This window comes from Mercenaria mercenaria, chromosome 16 (assembly GCF_021730395.1).
Source record: "Mercenaria mercenaria strain notata chromosome 16, MADL_Memer_1, whole genome shotgun sequence".
Classification (NCBI taxonomy): Eukaryota; Metazoa; Mollusca; class Bivalvia; order Venerida; family Veneridae; genus Mercenaria; species Mercenaria mercenaria.
The window spans coordinates 68200636-68221297 of NC_069376.1; the positions used below are offsets into that span (position 1 = coordinate 68200636).

Genomic DNA, 20662 nt, shown 5'->3' on the forward strand with positions numbered 1-20662 from the left:
AAACATATTGTATATATATACCCGGATTTATGTTTAACATCAATTTCCCACGAAATAATGTGTTTTTATCCTCTATTAAAGTTAGTTTCTTTCATAAAACCAAAAGTTAGAAAAATATTAGTTAATATTTAAATAAAACATGACAGTTTTTACTGTGAACAATTATAGTTGCGAGCGATGTAGGCTATAGATAGGGGAGAGCATCATTAATAGTAATAAATTCACACCACTAAAAACATCTTCAAAAAAAGGAAGCTAAGTTTTGATTATTCTTCATCCGTGATCACAGTATCCAACGACTTTCTCTAAATTTATGATTTGGTACCTTGCTCATCATCGGAGAAAATGAGCTTGAAAGTTTACTTCAAGAAGACCCTCGACTCGGTGCCTCTTCAAAACCTCAACAGGTTGTCCCAACATTTTTCTAGAATATTCGAATTCCACTCTGCGTTCAAAATCATCCACAAAGATGTGCGTTCCTTTCCGAGCAAGGAGAGAGGATGTATAAATGGACTGATATCGACCAGGTCCATTACCAAACCCTTGGGGTGCATCTATTATAATGACATGCCAGTGTGTTCCGGTAATGACCTTTGGTAACTGTGAACGAAGGTCAAGGTCAGACCAGATCTCCGGGTGATTCAGGTATTTGTAGAATGAATCAAAAAGATCTGTAGTATATGAAACTTTATAAACTTCCAAATAAGGATAAGCATCAGTCATTACGTCATACCAGTATCCTGCAGGTTCTATAAAAACAACTTTTCCACGTGTTCTCTTATACCAAAATGTACTATCATATCCTAATCCCCAAACAAGTAAATTACCTCTTTTAGGTAATACGTTCAGTATGCTGTCAATCTGATTTTGGCCCATTTGTGTACCCGGTGGAGGGCGATTAAATGATTTTCTGTTTTCCTCTGTGTAGTTTACTTTTCCACTTTCTAAGTTTATTTCCGGTTTCTCTGGTCCCAGAAATGGATCTTTAAATTGTTGTAAACTGTCAACAATGTTGATAATACACTGAGTAAGCAATGCAACAAACACTATATACATGAACACATTGAATGCAAGGCGATTTTTCATTATCATAATATATATCCCAGTGACAAAAAATTTGAATACACTAGCCATAGTTATACAACTATATAGCTTTATTCATATACCCATTCAGCTATGATTCACAATATTATGAATATAAAACGTAAATTACCCGCGGTAATGAATACCCAGTTATATATATTTGTAAATTATCCAACTGTAACCAAATCACATGCGTTTCAACAGGTACAGCGACTGTCAGTATACCCGAACATGATATTATAAACTTAAAGTTTAAAATAAAATACTTACGCTTAAATATCTAAATATCGCAAAGCAACCACCACACAGTCCACCCATGGTAAATGCACTCCTTTTCCATTATATGCGTATCCATTTCCACAAGACATGAACTAAATAGAGTTTGCCTAACTAGATAAATGATAGTCTATAATTTTGGGTATTTGTGCCAACAGAGATACGTCCGTATAACAGATTCAAATCTAACAGATTCAAATGCTTAACTTTGATTGATAATTGCATGTATAAAAATGGAACACATTCATTTTAAAACGAAACTTGAACTCCGAACTAGGAATCTCTCACTACCTGTATTAGAGGGGTGAATATTTCAAAACATAAGCACAGACTAACTGGGACGGATAAATAACTCTGCTACAATAATCAGACTTGAACCAAGCATGAACGTCATGGCACACCTCTCAAAATAAAAAGCAACGCATGTACATCCAGGTTGTATAAAATCCATAAAACCGACTGATGTACAGACGTCTACGTGATGAACGAACCGACTGATGTACATACGTCTCTATGACGGACGAACCGACTGATGTACAGACGTCTATATGACGGACGAACCGACTGATGTACAGAGGTCTCTATGACGGGCGGACTGATGGACAGACTTCCCTATGATAAACGGACGAAGCGGGTGTATTGCACTGAACTGTAAAATGTGAATGATGCCTCTACTTCTATATAGTGAGGTACAGAATACGCACTGGCTATTGCAATATTGTTATATATTGCTTAGGCGTAAAAAAATATTGTTTGTTTCCGGTATCCCGACCTTCCCTAAATGTTTGGCCCGACCCTAAATGTTTTTATGGCCTTGGAGAATATTTTTTTCAACTTTTTAATAAAAAGTTACAAAACTGCACTTTTTATGCTTTAAACATGGCCAGCGATGTTAGAAATCAACTTACTGATGCTCTAAAAGCATAACCCCCCTTATTTGTATTCATTTTTTGACACAGACATCATTTCCGAAAAGTCTCCCTTAATAAAAAAAATCCAAAACAAAATTTCCGACCTACCTACCCTAATTTTTGACCATGTTATCGGAAAATAAGAAATTTTTAGGCCTTATTGTAGACAGTCTATTGACGAAAATGGTTTAAACTGATTTTGACAATGATTGTGTAGTTGATAGGAAGGGATACACCGTTACAATGTAAGACATATTACAGGCATGTTATGTAACAAGGAAGCCCATGCGTAACAAAACAATAAGAAGTTAGGGTAGAACAACCAGAAAGCCATACCTCACAAAATAGGCCCGCAACAAAATTAATCTTAGTGGAATGATATAGCCGACGGGTTATGCAAACTGCACTAAACAATAATATACAATTGAAAGTCGTCTTACATTTGAATAGTGTATTCTCCTAAAAGTACAAATGTATGTCAACAAAAGCTGTAAAACAGCGCGGTCGGTTTCTTTGCTAGATAGTTTAGTGGCCTCACCTAGAGGAACGACAGTTGCCAGAGAATATTGCACGTCGACTATTTCGGCACTGGATAGTGAAAGAGGAAACAAATTTAAGATATTTTATCTTTGACATCTAAGTGTGATATTGACCTTGGGCCTAGTGACCTGGGTTGTGCGATCTGCATGTCGTCTTGATGAGGTTAACAACTGATGGAAGTTTTATGAAATTATTTAGAGGTAAACATGATATGGGGTTCGAATGTTTGGTCTTTTGCGTTGTTTTTAAAGAAAAATCTTTTCGAAATGCCGGTATAGAAGTACTTCCGGGCTTTGTATCCTAGGAAGAAGGTCTTCGAAATTGTGAAGCCATCTCTATTTTGACTGGTTACATTTCAAGCGTATTTATTGACGTTATGTATAAATTTTGTGTCATTTCTTATGTCTTCAACAATTGTTCCGTCTGTTTTCTGCAGGAGTACATTGCTGTGAAGAAGGATTAAAAATGTACTCCGGACTAGTCGGCGCTGACAGTAGTGCCTTAAACTGTGGACAGTGATTGTAAACATTGAAGTATAGCCAAAAAGTTCATCGTTCATAACAGTTGTTTTCTAGTCTTGATTTACTTGGATAGTGTTATAAACCTGAGAAATACAGAGATGCCTTTGCTATAATACTGTCGTGAAATTCACAGTTCATGTCCAAAAATGCTTGTTCTTTCATACATCAAAGAAAGTGAAATGATTCCAGACTCACACCGTAATACCGATCCGTCGGAACGGCCAGAATAAAGTTATAAATGTCTCATCAATATAAGATTTAAAATCTATGTTTCTATGTAAAACAAAATGAGATTAATATCTGTATTTCTGGGTTAATTCAAACTGTATATCCATTGACATTAAATATCAGCCAAATACTGACCAAACAATCAAATACTGTTTTTCCATTATATACAAGCACTTTAGAAAGCTATCTCAATATCGTTATAGTCAAGCAAATGATTTATGAAATATTTCTCCCTTTTATTAATTTTTCCGCTTATTTTACATTGGAATAATCTATTTTTATAGCTCTGCAGATCATTCCTGATTCTCACTTAAAAAGACTATAAACTTCAGATCTTAGCTACAAATGATCTCTCTTTAAATTGAATATTGTCCACATTATAAACATTATTACACGAGTTTTTTTTTTTCTCTAAACTGTCTTAAAAATAAACGGAAAGAAAACATGTCCCAGTAGGTAAACGAGCCGTGGCCGCCTCGGCAATAATAATTTCAAAGCTTTCTTAAGAAATATTACAAGTATAGTAATAATTTCCTGATATCTAATTGTTTTGTTGTACGATCTGGAGTCAGTGCCATTAATTGGTAACATGCTAATGTGCGGTCCATGAACAGTGGTTCTTTCAGCAGAACGGTGTTGTTTAATCACGAATAGTTTTAAGTTTTCTTCTACATTTAAAATAAGCCTTGCATACTGATACTGAACTGCGTTGTTTCGTGTGATTTACCTTCGTGTCGAACAATGTCTATCTTTTTTAAAAAGACTTTTTACAACGTATACATCAATTCGATGGAACTCCGGCATGGAGGCGCTTATGCAACGAAAGTTATGTGAAACACTTTTTAAACTTTCCTAAATATGTTGCATACATATAAGAGAGAATGGGAGCTACTCCAATATATTTTGATAAAAGTATATGGATTCGAAGTACTTCATATCTTTGAAATATAACACACCATGCAACGCTACAAATAAACTTTTCTAAAACTTTAAATATTTGTATCCCGGTTATACTTCCCTGGCTAATATACCTTGTTATTTTGGACCAAAGAAAGAATATCAGTCCGCCCGCTTAGTTCAATAGGGAAGCACGCAAATCTACTGATTGCGGGGTCGCGAGTTCGGTCCTTGGGAGAGGCGCATGCTCTCTGTGGCTGTTTGATAAAATACATTGTGTCTGAAACATTAGTTCTTTACCTCTAGATCATGTGGAGTCATATGGAGAAGTTGACAGTTACTTGCGGGTTGATACTGATACAGAATCCAGGAATACTTTGTGTCCCTTGAGTTGTCATCCAAAAATGAACTTGTTAATCCTGAGGGTAAACGAAATTCAGGAGACGTGAAATATCTTGAATTTACCAAGAGATAACAGAGATTTCACGTGTACTACAACCATTTGTTACTCGTCGCTATTAGGATACAGTACCGTACGTGCTTCGATAGTATCTTGCCATTATTTCTTCTTTCAGCATGTACACTTGCGTAGGAGCGATTTAAAACTGGGGTAAGGCAAATGGGGCCGGCCACATTAAACTACTCATAATTTCCCTGAACGTTTTTGGACAAACTGTATTGACAGTAGAAATCACATCAAATCCTCTCTACATGCTTTTCCCATTTATCGACTGTTATTTCTAAGAAAATTCAGTTCTGGTGGTCGAAAGTTCGGGGGTGGGGGAGTAGACCAAGCATATTTTGCCTCCCCACCACACCTTAAAATAGGAGGGTCCCGAACCCCTGCCCCCACCCTTCCTCCTTTGAAATTATAAACGGAAGGCAGTTCCGGGTTATATTTTCTATGACCGGAGGTATTTCAGAGAGATCAATGCTTGTTTATTCATCATTACATGGATAGATACATTCGTTCTTCGGTTTAGTTCTTATTTATTTGTTTAAATATTGATAAAGTACTTTGGGGTGTTTGAAATGTCTGTTTTGAATTAATTTCTTATTAATCATAAGCACTGTAAGAATGAGGCAAAATAAGACAGTCTCGAAAAGAAGATACTAGTATGACCTCCTGTCCGACTTTAGGCTAGACTCTTCATGAAATCTTGCAGCACTATGACAGGTCGATTATTATCTCCATCCCCCCCCCCCCCCCCCCCCGCAACCCCTCCCCCACCCCACCCAACAAGACAATACCTTACCTCTCATTGATTTTCCTTGCTGTTGTGTTTTGACACTCCACAATTAATTGGCGATGTCGTCGCGACGTACCGGTGCTTTCCAGTCATTGTGCCCACAATATCATGACCCCCTGCCCCCCCCCACCCCCCTCGCCCCCTCATCCCAACACCAGCACCAACAAAAATAAACAAATTTAAAAACAACACTGACAAAACCTATTAGCATTATAGTCTAAATGAAAAAGAAGTATTTTACTGTACTCGATGGTTCAACTTGTTAGTCACTTGCATGCCCTCTTGCACGAGCGGTCACCGTTGTGAAAGCGTTACTATGCATATCGACAAATTAGCGTTACGAGCTGTTAAAAGTTGGCAGGTGTACCTTTTTACTGGAACAGACATTCCGTGTCTGTCCAGGTAGTGCGAAAGCTGCAAAGTCACAATATGAATCCAAACTCAAAGAAACAAGTGTTACTAAGGGCGAGCCGATGTGCCTTCAGTGGTGAGCAGAAACCATGGGTTGATGCAATTAAAGCATGTCTTATTAATAAGATGAATACTCCACCCAAGTTCCATAAATATCCTTCCATGAGTTTAGAAAATACACATCAGACAAATCTAAAGCTTGAACATTTTGCTTTTGAGATGTGCCTTTGACAATCAGCTTGATTGGTACATGTGCTGTCCACATAATCTTGAAGCTAGGAACATTCTCAAATTATTTATTTATTTGGGTTTTACGACGCACCAATACAGTATAGGTTATATGGCGCCGAACAGCATTTACATAGAAATTAAAACATGAAATGTGGAATCAAAATCTGCATAACTGCTGGATTCACAGAGTTACAGCAAATCCAAGTGTTAAGACCCTATTAGTCGCCTCTTACGATCATGCAAGGGTAAGGCAGTGGTTCCAATTCTTTTCATACACAGATCGTCCCAGAACCACATGGGGCCATTCTAACATAGCCGCCTACAGACTCAAACATCTGAACCTTATTTGTGATATTGACATTGAGCCAGCAAAAACTTTTCGTCTTTGTTTCACATTCCAACAGTATAATAAATATTCTTCAAAGTGGTAAGGAAGATATGTACCATTACAGTCAATTATGGCAAAAACATATTTATTCAAAGCACACTGGAATTTGTTCACTATCATGAACTTGTGGACTCACTCAGTATAAACCATTTACAGAATCTTAAAGTTTATCGTCATTTTTAGGATTTTATAAAACTGTTAAGATTTTAAATTAATTTGTGAGTTATCACCTACAACCTGAACAAATACTATTTCAACTATGAAATGATCTAAGATTATCTTACTTGTCACAAGTTGATTCCATGACCTTCTATAAAAAAAACATACCCTTAACCCTTAGCCTGCTGACGGCAAGTGATACCCTTACATTTATTTTTCTCTTCTCTGAGCTGTAACCCCGGTGGCAATAATGCCAATTACTGTTTTCTTGCCAGATTTCACAAATATTGCTCATGGAAAGGGACTTGTTAAAGAAATGAAATAGAGTCAACTGTGACAACTTAAAAACAAACACCTCTGGTTTTAATGAAGTAATCTTGTCTTTCACTAAACAAACTTGCCCTACAGCATGTGGCTATATACATTCTGTGTAAGTTTAATGAAGACTGGTGAAAAATTTAATCCACAAATTAATCAACTTAGTGTTAAACAAGGGCTGTCTGTTAACAGCGTGATTAACTATTCTAAGAATTGATGCAAGTATAGGTTCCAAGTTATTTTTCCAATGGTCTAGCTAAAATGTTGTGTGTCGGTAACTTATGTACTCTTGTCTACACAGGAAAACAATGTGAATATAAGAAGAAAGAAAATAACTTTGTTATTTGTAGAAAATAGTCTAATGAACACGTTCGCCCGTTAGTTAGACATGGATGACCAAATATTGTTGAGATACGAATGGATATAATATCATAAAATATTTAATGAGCCTCAGGTCTCTAATTAACTCGCCAGGCTTCGCCGATTTCCGTAAATCGATAAAAACAGTGCCACGTGACAAAAATCTAAATACGTCGAAAACAACAATGGCTGATTGGCCGTGATAGGATTTTGTGTAAAGACGACGGATAAATGTAGAAATTTACAAATATTTGGCTTTTCTCTGCCATTTCTACAAAAAAAGACATTTAAGTTATCAAATTAAGCCTGTTGTTCAGTAAAGGGAAATGCAGTTTACCAGAAACTGTGATACGAAAGTGCTAGTAATGTTGTTGGTGTGTTTCTTAAAATAGATTTAGCGTGGCTCTTTGTACGGTCCCGTACGAACAATCATTTACCGTGGTTCTTTGTACGGTCCCGTACGAACAATCATTTAGCGTGGCTCTTTGTACGGTCCCGTACAAACAATTATTTAGCGTGTCTCTTTGTACGGTCCCGCACGAACAATCATTTAGCGTGGTTCTTTGTACGGTCCCGAACGAACAATTATTTAGCGTGGCTCTTTGTACGGTCCCTTACAAATAATTATTTAGCGTAGCTCTTTGTACGGTCCCGTACGAACAACCATTTAGCGTGGCTCTTTGAACGGTCCCGTAAGTGGTCTATCCACTCCACCAACTTGGATCCTAAGTAGGGTATTATCCGCTGTCCTTTTTATATTGAAATTTTTACAAAAAGGGTCTAGCTATATATATATTGGAAATATTGTCCAGGCGAGATCTATAAATAGAATAGGCTCCATGGCCGAGTGGTTAACGTGCTCGCCTACCAATCAAGCGACCCGGATTCGATTCTGCTGCGGTGACCTTTTTTTTCAAGATATATTTTTCTATTTTTTTAACATTTTTTCACGTTTTACCTTAACGGCAAGCATTTCAATCCAAACGTTCAGAGTTAATTTACACCTATTTAAATGGGCAAAATGGAATAATCATTGCTCGCCGATGACGCTGAAGTAGTTCTTATAACTTACTTCCCGCAAATAGCTTTTCGAAAATGCCTTCATCTTGAAGGTAACGGACCGGACCAAGCAAGAAACTATTGCTCAAGTGAGTAGACGAAGTCAAAATGGCGTTTTAGGAGACACGTTCTGCCTGTCTATTTTGTCAACGCATACATAAAGTCCTAAATTCAACCTAAACAACTCACAGGTAACAAGAATATCTCAGTTGCCCATCACAAACGTAAAAGACAGACGGAGCTAAAACGAAACTCTGTATAAATTTTAGCTAGGACTCCCCGTATTCTGCTTACTTTATTCATCGGGTAGGACGTCTTTCCAGGAGTGGATATGTTGAGCGGGGTGGTAACCTGCCTCAACACCGGTAAATGGGTCGAAACGATGCAAATGAGCCACTATTTAGTCTCCTAAGGTCATCGTTAAAGTGATTATTATATATAAAACAAAATAAGTTTAAGGAATTTATACTTTATACTTTATACTTTATATTCCGGCAAAGAACGTTAAATCTGTTGAAAATCGGAATTTTAAGCATTTTCAGATGTGCTCATCACGAAATTTGAGCATGCTTTGGTGCTCATTGACTGCTGTTTTCTGCGCCGAAACGATGCCCTTAAGCCAGTATTTGGTCATACTAGGGCATCATTGAGCTCTTAAGAATTAAATGGTTAAAGAAAGAATTCAAATCTTCAGTTGGGTAATGAATGGGTACACACAGGCATCGGAACCCTTCATAAATGACGGAAATGAACCTCCTCATATTGACAGGTGAAGAACATTGTTTTCGTTATCACTTCCCTTGGGTATCAGCTGGTCGGACGTCTCTGACAATATGAGGAGAATCTTTTCCGGCATGTGGGAAGTCAGTTTGACCAAGGGATACTGCTAACTGTTAACTGTTCCGTGTATCATAGCTATTATCTGAACGAATTTAGTGTCATTTTGCGACTTTTATGTTCGCAATGGGCGTCTTCTGACAAAAACAGCTAGGTAGTTATGCGTTTTGCCTTTATGAAATTATACGACAGAGAAGAACTTATAGTACTAAGTCCTTGCAGAAAATCTTATTAAAACCTATGCAACAACTTTGATTTGAACCCGAAAAATTGGGGAGTGGATTGATGGTGCATGCGTGTGTGTGTGTGTGTGTGTGTTTGTGTGTGTGTGTGTGTGTGTGTGTGTGTGTGTGCACTTGCGCGCGAGCGTGCGTGAGAATGTGTTTGGCGTTCGGGTACATCTTCTTGTGTTAAGTACGGACACCCATTTCTGTTATAATTCATTCGATTTCAAAAGTGTCACCAAACACTTTTGAGAGTTTTCTTCTATATTTAAGAGTACACGTGTCTGTATTTAAATAAATGACAAATATGGACGCGTGAACATTTGATAAGAAAATTTTCATACAAATTCTACATTTATGTACTAATAAAGGCCACAGTCAATGAAAGTCGTAAAAACATCTTCCATATCAAATATTAACATTACCAACTTTTCTATAAATATATAAAAGAAAGATATGACTTTAACAGTGCATGTGTGACATTTTATTTGACTGAAGACCTGTAAAGGAGGTGTTATTAACCGCTAGTTTTGTCATTCATTTCTTAATATTTAAGGTTTTTAAGGATTCATTTGCTGCCTACATTTTGGATAAAAAATGGTTGAAAGAAAGTAATCTAACTCTTTTATCAGAGCAAAGTCAAACGCACAATGGTGTTATTGTTGTAAAATGCCCACTTTATGAGTTTTGTCTTGTGTTTGTTTTTACGGAATAATAGAGATCCTCCTAAATTCTATGTTAAAGAATTATAATGGATATTTGAATAGAAAGACGGACAAAAGTCCAACAGAAAAAATATGCAACAACCAAATAAGCCTGTTGGTCTTTTATGATTACTCGGAGCCTTCGTGATATTCTCGCATACAGGATGTCTAAACTCTCTTCTGTTGCCGAAGATTTGTGTATACTCTGTGAGCTTAAATATTATACATGTGATTATTCAATGACTATGTACAAGTTATATATACATTTGAAACTCGACATCTCAAACTCGCTTGTCTAAAGTTCGGGTGACCTCGAAGACATTTTCAAATCCCGTGCCGAAAACACGGGCGCAGTTGAATTCGTGATACCGTGTTTCAGATGTAGTTATTAATGTTGTTCATTTGTAATGACTAGTTTAAATGCTGAAAACATTTTGTTTAGACGAGTTTAATGCTGAGATGGGAGTCCAGCTTGGCTCTTCCGACGTGCGTTGTGTGGATAGTGGGTCTTGAAGTAATCTGGCTGGTCAACTTCGCAAAGGAAATCAACAAAGTCTGAAATGAGAATTACGAACATGTCATAGAAACTAGATATAAAAACGGTTCGTTTAAGATTTCTGACCGAAGGAATTGTTTCAGTTAAGCGTTATTACTACTGAAGTGGCCTTTGATATAACCTTTCTGACAAACATCTTTGTTTTTGAAATACCAAGACATGAACAGATTCAGTTTCATATGAAAAAAATGTCAGATATTGCTCTTGGCATGGTAGATGTGTACCGGTCGGACAATTTAAGAAACCCTTATGGATCAAGTGGACATAACCGATCCATTGAACACACTTATCTTTATCATGAAATTATAGTTTTGTGATTTAATCTAGTACGTTAAATACTGTGTTTTTTTTTCAAATCGAAAGAAAAAGAATTCATTATAATGACGTTATAGTTTTGTGATTTTATCTACGTTAAATACTGTGTGTTCTTTCTTTTTAATCGAAAGACTAAAGAATTCAAGAAGAACATCCTTTAGCTAAAAAGCAAACTTTGATACATTTGCAATTTTTTTTTGTTAGTTCTGTTTGGTTAAAGGAGACACAGACATAGGTCATATGGCAATTTTTCCGTTGTTTCATGGTGGAGTAATACCGAGATGTTATTATAGGTGTTTGAGCATCGGGACAGTAGCAAAGACATTCCGTATGTAAGCTGAATGACTTTCTCGTCTGAAAAAAATATCTACACCCCAAGACACAATAGTAATAAGAAAGCATTGATTAATTGGTTATTCTCTTGAATATTCTGTACCAGCGCCTGTCATTCTTTTTAACAGCAAAATATACAATACAATATATAGGTCACCTACTAGGAAACTTTTAATTGGCCGATGTCTAACAGTGTATAGTTAACACGAAATAAAAACCGTTCAACCCTATCCCTGCTAAATTTCTATAATCAACTTGTCCATCTATCAATTTGGACAGTACCATTAAAATTTAAAGGTGTGTTTACCAAAAACGATACTGACTGAATGGCGAACAGTGCATATCATGAACAGACTGCATAGATGTGTAGGCTGATCATGATCTACACACGTCGCAATAGCAGAATCAATCGTGTCCAGCATGATAAGAGATGTTAAACTAAAATCAACAATAATAAACTATTATGTTACATCTATCTTACCGTCCATGTTTACTTTGCCGTCACCATTTTTATCCATCAGTTCAATCAATTCCTTGGACTGGCGGTGGGTCAGAGGTTCTCCATATTTCTTTAAAACACGTTCCAACTCTGAATTTCAAAACATTTTTTACTGCAACATAGTGAAACATGCTGGGCAGTCATTTAAATAACTAAACCTCGGGACAAATTTCAGTATTGGATAACGTCTGTTAGTTCGACATTTTCTCCTGCAGCATCTTAACCATGATAAGCAATTGTTTTTGATCTAGTATGAAATGATAATGTTAACGTTCGAAAAAATAACCCGTCGAACCTTATATGAAAAGAACATCATGTTTATCAAACTAAGACTTTGATAATTTAATATCGAACACCATTAAAAGCATGATTCTATCTACCAATGCAGCTACATTTCAGTTAAAGAAAATACGTGTTTTGTGCAGTACGTGTAAGTATTCATGCTTAGGCAGTTCTGACAGAGAAAACAGTTGATCTTGTGGTGGTCTCTTTGTTTTTCTCATGTTAGAAGTAAATATAACAGAAAATTGAATTGATCAAAAGTAATGCTTCATTCAGTTTAAAGGCCGAGGCAAATTTCACTTTCACTGGTCCGTTAGTTTATTAAGATGATTTATTGTTGAAAAAAGCGTTGCGTTGTTTTTATATCCTTAGTCTTGCATGAATTCTTCACTTTTTAGCTGATTTTATGGCATCTGCAAACAAGGTGATTCTCGTGTCGCGTGTTGCTGCCGGGCGTTTTGTTATGCGATTTCGGGGCCAACGTACAAAAAAAAAAATGAACCCGAATCATTTTTGATTGTAGTCGGAAGATCCGCGATTTGTGAAATCTTTAAATGTGCTTTTTCATTTCATTAAGGTTGAGGAGTATATCATCAAAACACAGAAATATTTTATTAACGAACAACAACTTTACCAATATTTTACGTGACCATTACATTTTCTGCCGTACTGTCCCGTACAACGGATACTTAAAATATTCTGAAAAAGTTGCCTCCCTTTGAAAATGAATTCCATTTGTAAAGAAATAAAAATAAATAATCGCTGAAAACTGTGTTTAGCCCAGTTATGTGAAATTTCGACACTTGCACGCTATTGAAAATGCATCAAGATGAACATATGTAACAGTTCTTTGAAAATGGTGCGTTTTTAAAGTCGTTTAACTGTCCGGAAGTGAGGCCCCTTTAGGCAGTACTTTTCCGGAATGCAATGTTTATATCAGTATAGTGACACTTGCAACATGTCGCCTAATATACATGTTTTACATGCTGTTCAATTTTCATATGAAACAATTCTTTCTTTCTATGAGTTAGTGTTGTTTGATTTTTTTTTCTCAAAACGTAAGGCTTAGCGTTGAGTTATCATACTTCAGTAACCTTAACCTGCAAATCAAATATAACTTTGCTATTTAAATGAATTTGAATCGAGATGGATAACACGCTAAATTTAAATCTAACACTAAATCTTTCTAAATATGATACTTCTAAAAAGGGTTGGCTTGTTGTAAACTTTGTGTTTTGCATCATTTCTCAATACCTGCTGAAAATTTGATGAACAGGATTTGTGGATCTCACTCACAATGTTTGAGCCTATAAATCACAATCTGACTGTTTTAGAGCTAAAAACTACTGATCAAACTACGTTCGAGACGGGGTTGGTGCAAAGCGAAATATTCTCAGACGAGTATTAGAGATTACATTTTCAAGAATCCAGTGTGTATTGAATTCTATCAACCGATAATATCTTCATTTAATAGCGTAAGCTACCTTGGCCTGAGATACTAGAACAAGAGGGCCAAGATGGCCCTATATCGCTCACCTGTTATCATTGCACTTGAGGACAAGAAGGTCCTCAAAAAAAATATCTAAATCCGAAGGACAGGAACAACAAAGGGAAGAAATTTAACCAAAAAGAATAACACATTCTTACAAGGTACAGATATGTCAAAATACACCTAAAAACTGGAGGTACCATCCATGTTGTACCACAGAAAAGTGGTCTCGGTTTTTCCCTATGGCCAATAACAGAAACGTTACTAAAAATAAGATATTTATAGTAACGTAAAAGGGAAGTAATTAAAAAAAATTGTAAGTGAACAAAAGAATAAAATAAATCTGTTGACATAAATGAAATTTCAGATCAGTATCTTCATTAGTTACGGAGATATACCCATTTTAATTTGAAATAAAGGGAGGTAATTTGACATAAAATCAGTCCATAGTTATCTACCCTCATTGACTCAGTCCAACTAATGACAATAATGAAATTTCAAATAAGTCCTATAAGTACCTACTGATATAAATCCATTTTGATTACAATCAGGGGAGGTAATAAGATTTAAAATAACTCTGGAACCTACGAATGGATCTGATTTGTCATGGAATCCAAGATTTATTGATGTTGAAGATATTTTGGAAGTTTATGTCAAATAAAACCATAAATGAAGTCTCTATATGGCTGCAAAAGCCAAAATAGCCGATTTTGGACCTTTAAGGGGCCATAACTCTGGAACCCATGAAGGAATCTGGCCAGTTTAAGAAAGAAACTAAGATCTTGTGGTGATACAAGTTTTGTGCAAGTTTGGTTAAAATCAAATCATAAATGAAGCTGCTATTGTGCAGACAAGGTCAAAATAGCTAATTTTGGCCCTTTCAGGGGCCATAACTCTGGAATCCATTATGGGATCTGGCCGGTTCAAGAAAGGAACTCAGATATTATGGTGACACAAGTTTTGTGCAAGTTTGATTAAATTCAAATCATAAATGAATGCTTCTATTGTGCAGACAAGGTCAAAATAGCTAATTCTGGCCCTTTCAGGGGCCATAACTCTGGAACCCATAATGGAATCCATTAAGTTCAAGAAAGGAACCAAGATCTTATGGTGATACAAGTTTTGTGCAAGTTTGGTTAAAATCAAATCATAAATGAAGCTGCTATTGTGCAGACAAGGTCAAAATAGCTAATTCTGGCCCTTTCAGGGGTCATAACTCTGGAAACCATGATGGAATCTGACCACTTCAAGAAAGGAACCAAGATCTTATGGTGATACAAGTTGTGTGCTAGTTTGGTAAAAATCAAATCATAAATAAAGCTGCTATTGTGCAGACAAGGTCAAAATAGCTAATTTTGGCCCTTTCAGGGGCCATAACTTTGGCCCCTATAATGGAATCTGGCCAGTTCAAGAAAGGAACCGAGATCTTATGGTGATACAAGTTGTGTGCAAGTTTGGTTAAAATAAAACCATAAATGAAACCGCTATCGTGCAGACAAGAAATTGTAGGCGGACGGACGCACGGACGCACGAGACGCACGGACTGACGACGGACGAAGGGTGATCACAAAAGCTCACCTTGTCACTATGTGACAGGTGAGCTAAAAACAAGACAAATAACTGTGTTCAGTCTCTTTTTTTATACAAGCTAATGCCTAATAAGTCTAAAAGCATACATTATGGTTACATTTCAATGTAAAGTGAAAACTAATAACATCTTGGTTCAACACGTGTCGTAACATATTGGAATACTAACAACTTTCAGTTATGGTATTAACCATTATCATGCTTGACACGATTGATTCTGCCTTTGCGACCAGTGTAGATCATGCTTATCCTGCACATCCGTGCAGTCTGATCAAGATCAGAACTGTTCGCCATTCAGTCAGTATCTTTTGATAAGCACCCCTTTTAACAGCTAATGATACTATCCAAACGTTCATTATAGAATTTTGACTGGATAAGGGTTAAGAAGAACGACCCAAGTCTAACTAATACCTGTTTTGTTTATTTCTCCTTTGCCGGTCCTATCAAAGATTCTGAACGCATCCTTCAGTTCCTCTCGCACTTGCCACATTGGTTTCATGTACGTTACGATCATCTTCTCAAACTCTTCCTGGTTTAATAACCCATTGTCTAAAACATGAAAAAAAAAGTAAAATAATTGATAACAAAGTAACAATAGTACTACACCGGTGAATTGTCTTATTTCGGTCGAGTCATACATTTTGCACCGTTGGATTAATCAATCAGTAATATGATACTGATATAGAAGGAGATTTACTCTTACCCTCCAAACTCATACCTTATTCAATACATGCCTATGAAATAGATAATGTTGCACAACTTGTTTAAGACCAATCACGCTTACATTTTTAGTAAATTAACAGAGATTTTTTTATTTCAGCCGTTCCAAAAAGCTGTACCGTACCATTTAAGTACTTAAGTCTACACCTAGTCAATTTTGTGTTTAAAGAAATTGAATTTAGCATGCATAACATGTACCACAGCATTACTCAGCTCTGCGAGAAAGTTATTTTCTTCTTATAATAATTTTTCTACGCAATTTATCAAAGTTTTTACCATCGAGATCAAAGTTTTTCATGATTTCCCTCAATTCAGCATCAGATGGATTCTGACCAACAGCACGAAATACATGTGCTAATCCATCAATATCTAAACCATGTCTGCCCTTTCTGTCGAATAAATTAAAAGCCTCTATTGCCTCTGTAAAAACAGATAATGTTTCGCATGAGGATAAAGTTAACATTTTACACGACACGATTTTTAGATCTTATTCTAAAACAAAACAATATGCATGCATAATTTATTTAGGTTAAAACTAAATGATTAGACAGTAAAAACAAAACATTTTTCAATGTCTGTAATTCCGTACTTCAATGCATTTTTTTTCATTACCAAACACAGGAGTTGTCATGCATTTCAAACATATCTCTTGAAAGCTCTAAACGTATTGTCTTTTGTTGGGTTTAAAGTCGCACCGACACAATTATAAGTCATATGGCAACTTCCCAGCTTTGATGGTGGAGGAAGACCCCCAGGTGCCCCTTCGTGCATTATTTCATCACGAGCGGGCACCTTGGTAGAAGCACCGACCTTCCGTAAGACAGCTTGATTGCTTCCTCACATGAAGAATTCAACGCACCGAGTGAGGCTCGAACCCGTATCGGTGAGAGATAATCTTATTGTGTGCAAGTGTGCGGGTGGCAGTATGACGCTTATAAATGTTAAATACAACGGATATGGACATTTTACTTGCCTTTTACTAACGCTGGACTGATTTCCATTTGATGCTCATCTTTCTGCAATATAAAAAGTTAAGAAAACTGATCTGGATTTTAAAGAGATTTGTTTTCAAAATAATACCACTACGAAGCAGACTGTACCGTGTATAAACTATCAAAACTCATCCCATTCTACATCTGTACACTTGTGTTACCAAACTGGTAACTAGTCTATAATAATCTCTTTTCACACACGCCTCATCTGAATAACTTGGTTTACCTCGGCTTTCTTTGTTTTCTGAATAACTTGGTTTATCTCTGTATTTCCTTATCTGAATAACTTGGTTCATCTCGGCTTTCTTTCACATCTGAATAACTTGGTTTATCTCTGTATGCTTTTCTGTTTGTTTTTGTTTCAACTGAATAACTTGGTTTCTCTGTTGTTGTTTTTTTTCTGAACTGAATAACTTGGTTTATCTCTGCTTCTTATTTTATCTGAATAACTTGGTTTATCTCAGCTTTTTTTTTCTTATCTGAATAACTTGGTTTATCTCAGTTTTTTTTTCTTATCTGAATAACTTGGTTTATCTCTTTTTATTTAACCTTTTCTCAAAAAGTTAAAATTATCTTTACCTTTAACGTAGTTTATCTCTGCTTAATGTGACAAGAACCGGAAAAATAATAAAGTGAGAACATAATTCTTGGAAGCATAGCAAACACAGAGCAACGCCCAGCAAAATCGGCCACACCAAAAGGATACTGTAGGGGAAAGACACAACAGACGTTGTCACTTGCATATACATGCATTTAACGAGAAACAAATAAGATAAACAACATGTCTATGCGAAAAAATAATACATTAAATTTAGAAAAAAAGCTATTTACGCACCGTTCTTGAATTTCTTCGAATGTGCGCCATGTCCGTCATCTGAATAAAAAGATTTGTAATTTGCATTTAGGATCACCAGACAAAAACACATGTATAATAATAGAAGAAAAGAAAACAACATCATTTATATATATATCCCTGTAACAAAAAGAATTGGAGAATAGTAGAAATGTAGGTAACTGAACTATTAAACCGAGCTACTTTAAAAGTTATCACATCACAAAATATCATTGCCCATGTGCAACATATGCCTCCCCATTTCTTCGAAATTTTTCATAATGAAGCTAATGGGTTTATAGAAATAAGAAATTGCGAACAGACCTGGATCGCATTGTAGACAAACTCACGATATCTACATGTGCGTGTGAGTGTGTGCGTGTATTTATGTGTGTGTTTTACTTTCAAAATTCAGGTGTAATCTTCTTCAAATTTGACAACGTTTTGACAATTTTCGTGAATAGAACCAAGCTACTAGCTTTGTTATGTACTGACCAAATATACTAAGCAGCCATTCCGATATTTGCATTGTTTTCGCCTAAAACAAGACATATCATTAAATAAAACCTAATAATTAATCAATGAGATCACATAACCGGTCAAAACAATTACTGGCGGGTAGCTTATCCTGTATTTATACATGCTATATCACAGTCATTAAAAGATCACACATTAAATGAATAATATAATAGATATCATATTTTAAAATATGTTTAAGATTCCTTCCTGTAATATATTCGAGTATAATACATGTACACAAAAAGAGCTAGTAGACTTTATTGCGCATAAAATAAACAACATGATCAATATGAAAATCATAAGTAAATCTGCCTTCAGTTAAGTGCCAGGCAATGTTTATATTGTTCCACTTGCCTAACATGTTAAATGTACAAAAAGAAATCATTCTAATATCCTTCATATGTCATTTTGCATTTGATTCCAGAGACAAGTTGCTTGAGCATGTATGGTGTTTTCAGGCATATGTGCTCTGTATTACACTTCTTTCATTAATATCTAACTACTTATACCTTTTGTACATAGAATAGGTTGGTATCAATAATAAAAAATAACAATGAGATTTCGTGTATATCTGATTCTATATATCTAGATATAATACGAGCAAACACGCCATGTAATGCTTAGATAATCAAATCTAACGGGATCGTAAAATGCAACCTAGCAAAATAGATACAGACTGACTTAGTTAATTTGATTGAATCAGTTCATGTGTATGATCTGAGGTATTGAAATGTGTTACATCCCTTAAGTCCCCTACCGCCTGTTTAAGCGGAACCCCATTATCCCTAAGAAACATTTAAATATGCTATATCCCTTAAGTCCCCTACCGCCTGTTTAAGCGGAACCCCATTATCCCTAAGAAACAAATATTATAACAGCAACACCATTTAATCTGTTCCGAAAGGCTTTTTTCTATGCCTACTTACAGTATCAACGACATCTTCTAGACGACGTATAGCATCTTCCTCCTCAAGCTCTCGAAGAATAGTGTTCTCTACTTTTATATCAGGTATAACACTCTGCTGTTCCAAATCCATTTCTGTCTATACTAACGTCCACACTTTCTTACTATAACTAGATATTCAAATTTATTTTGCGTCTAGCTCTCCTATTTAATTAATGTAATTTTATTATAACGACAAGTGGTTTCCCTACGTTAATAAAAACGATAGACGTATACACATATATAAATCAGTTTCTTTTTGTAACACTATCAAATTATGTTGTCTCTCTCACAAGAACCCTAAAATAATCCATTAACTGTTTTGTTTTCTTATTCTTATTGTTTTAGTACTCTTAACTTACTACTATCTCTTTATCTAAACAAAACAATGTCTCAAACTTTTGGAATGCAACGTTATTTTTATATTTTGATAATTAATTCCTCACATGATACGTACCGTAAATAAATTTGAGCACAACAATCATCCAGATACATTTCTCACACCCGAACCTATCAACCAATTAATCATTCAATATCAGAAAAACTACATTGTAACTGAAGGAGTCAAGAATAGGTTTGGGTTTAAAGGTATTAAAACTTTGATCCACAGTAAAGATGGGCAGATAAATAAAATAACAATGAGTGTTTGATCGTGGGCTTTTAATTTAAACAAAATAAATTAAATTAACCATAAAGTTTACAGTAAGACATTGATATATTACAGATCAAAACAAAATGACTATCAAACAAAGTGCAACTTAAAGGGTATGTTTTAATGTTAATTGACTTCGGCTTTGTGCTTGTACGGTTTGGTAAGGACAATACCCGCCATAAATGACGATAACATCAAACCATAAAACAACAATACTATAATGCATTAAATGGATGCATTTAATACATAGCCTGATTCATACATCCTTAAATCTTTGGGGAGGATTCTAACGAACAATGATACAATTTGTTAAATACCGAAAACGTTAATATATTAACAGCAGCTCACATACTTAGGAATGATAAACAATGACTGACCAGTCTAAAACTGTTATTGACATAAATTAATTTGGAAAAGCCAAACTCTAAGAGCGCAGCTTCCCCGAATAGAAATCTTTCCGTAGTGTATGTATGTGTAAACGATTGACATTTGTACACATAAAGACATGTTTACATAATAAGGGAAGGACAAACAAAAAAGGAACAA

General features: G+C 35.6%; 1 protein-coding gene across 2 annotated transcripts; it reads right to left on the reverse strand.

The window, feature by feature from the left end:
* Positions 1-10003: 10003 nt before the first annotated feature.
* On the reverse strand, positions 10004-19953 carry LOC123540974 (calmodulin-A-like). Of its 2 annotated transcripts, XM_045326314.2 has the most exons (7): positions 19448-19942; positions 18006-18044; positions 17152-17194; positions 16455-16598; positions 15870-16007; positions 12083-12190; positions 10004-10952 (listed from the first exon to the last, which is right to left on the reverse strand). In XM_045326314.2, the coding sequence occupies exons 1-7, from the start codon at positions 19556-19558 to the stop codon at positions 10846-10848; spliced, it is 690 nt and encodes a 229-aa protein (XP_045182249.1). In that variant the 5' UTR covers positions 19559-19942; the 3' UTR covers positions 10004-10845. The 2 variants fall into 2 exon arrangements, with proteins under 2 accessions (XP_045182249.1, XP_045182250.1); XM_045326315.2 differs by lacking the exon at positions 12083-12190 and having other exon boundaries at positions 19448-19953.
* Positions 19954-20662: the final 709 nt, after the last annotated feature.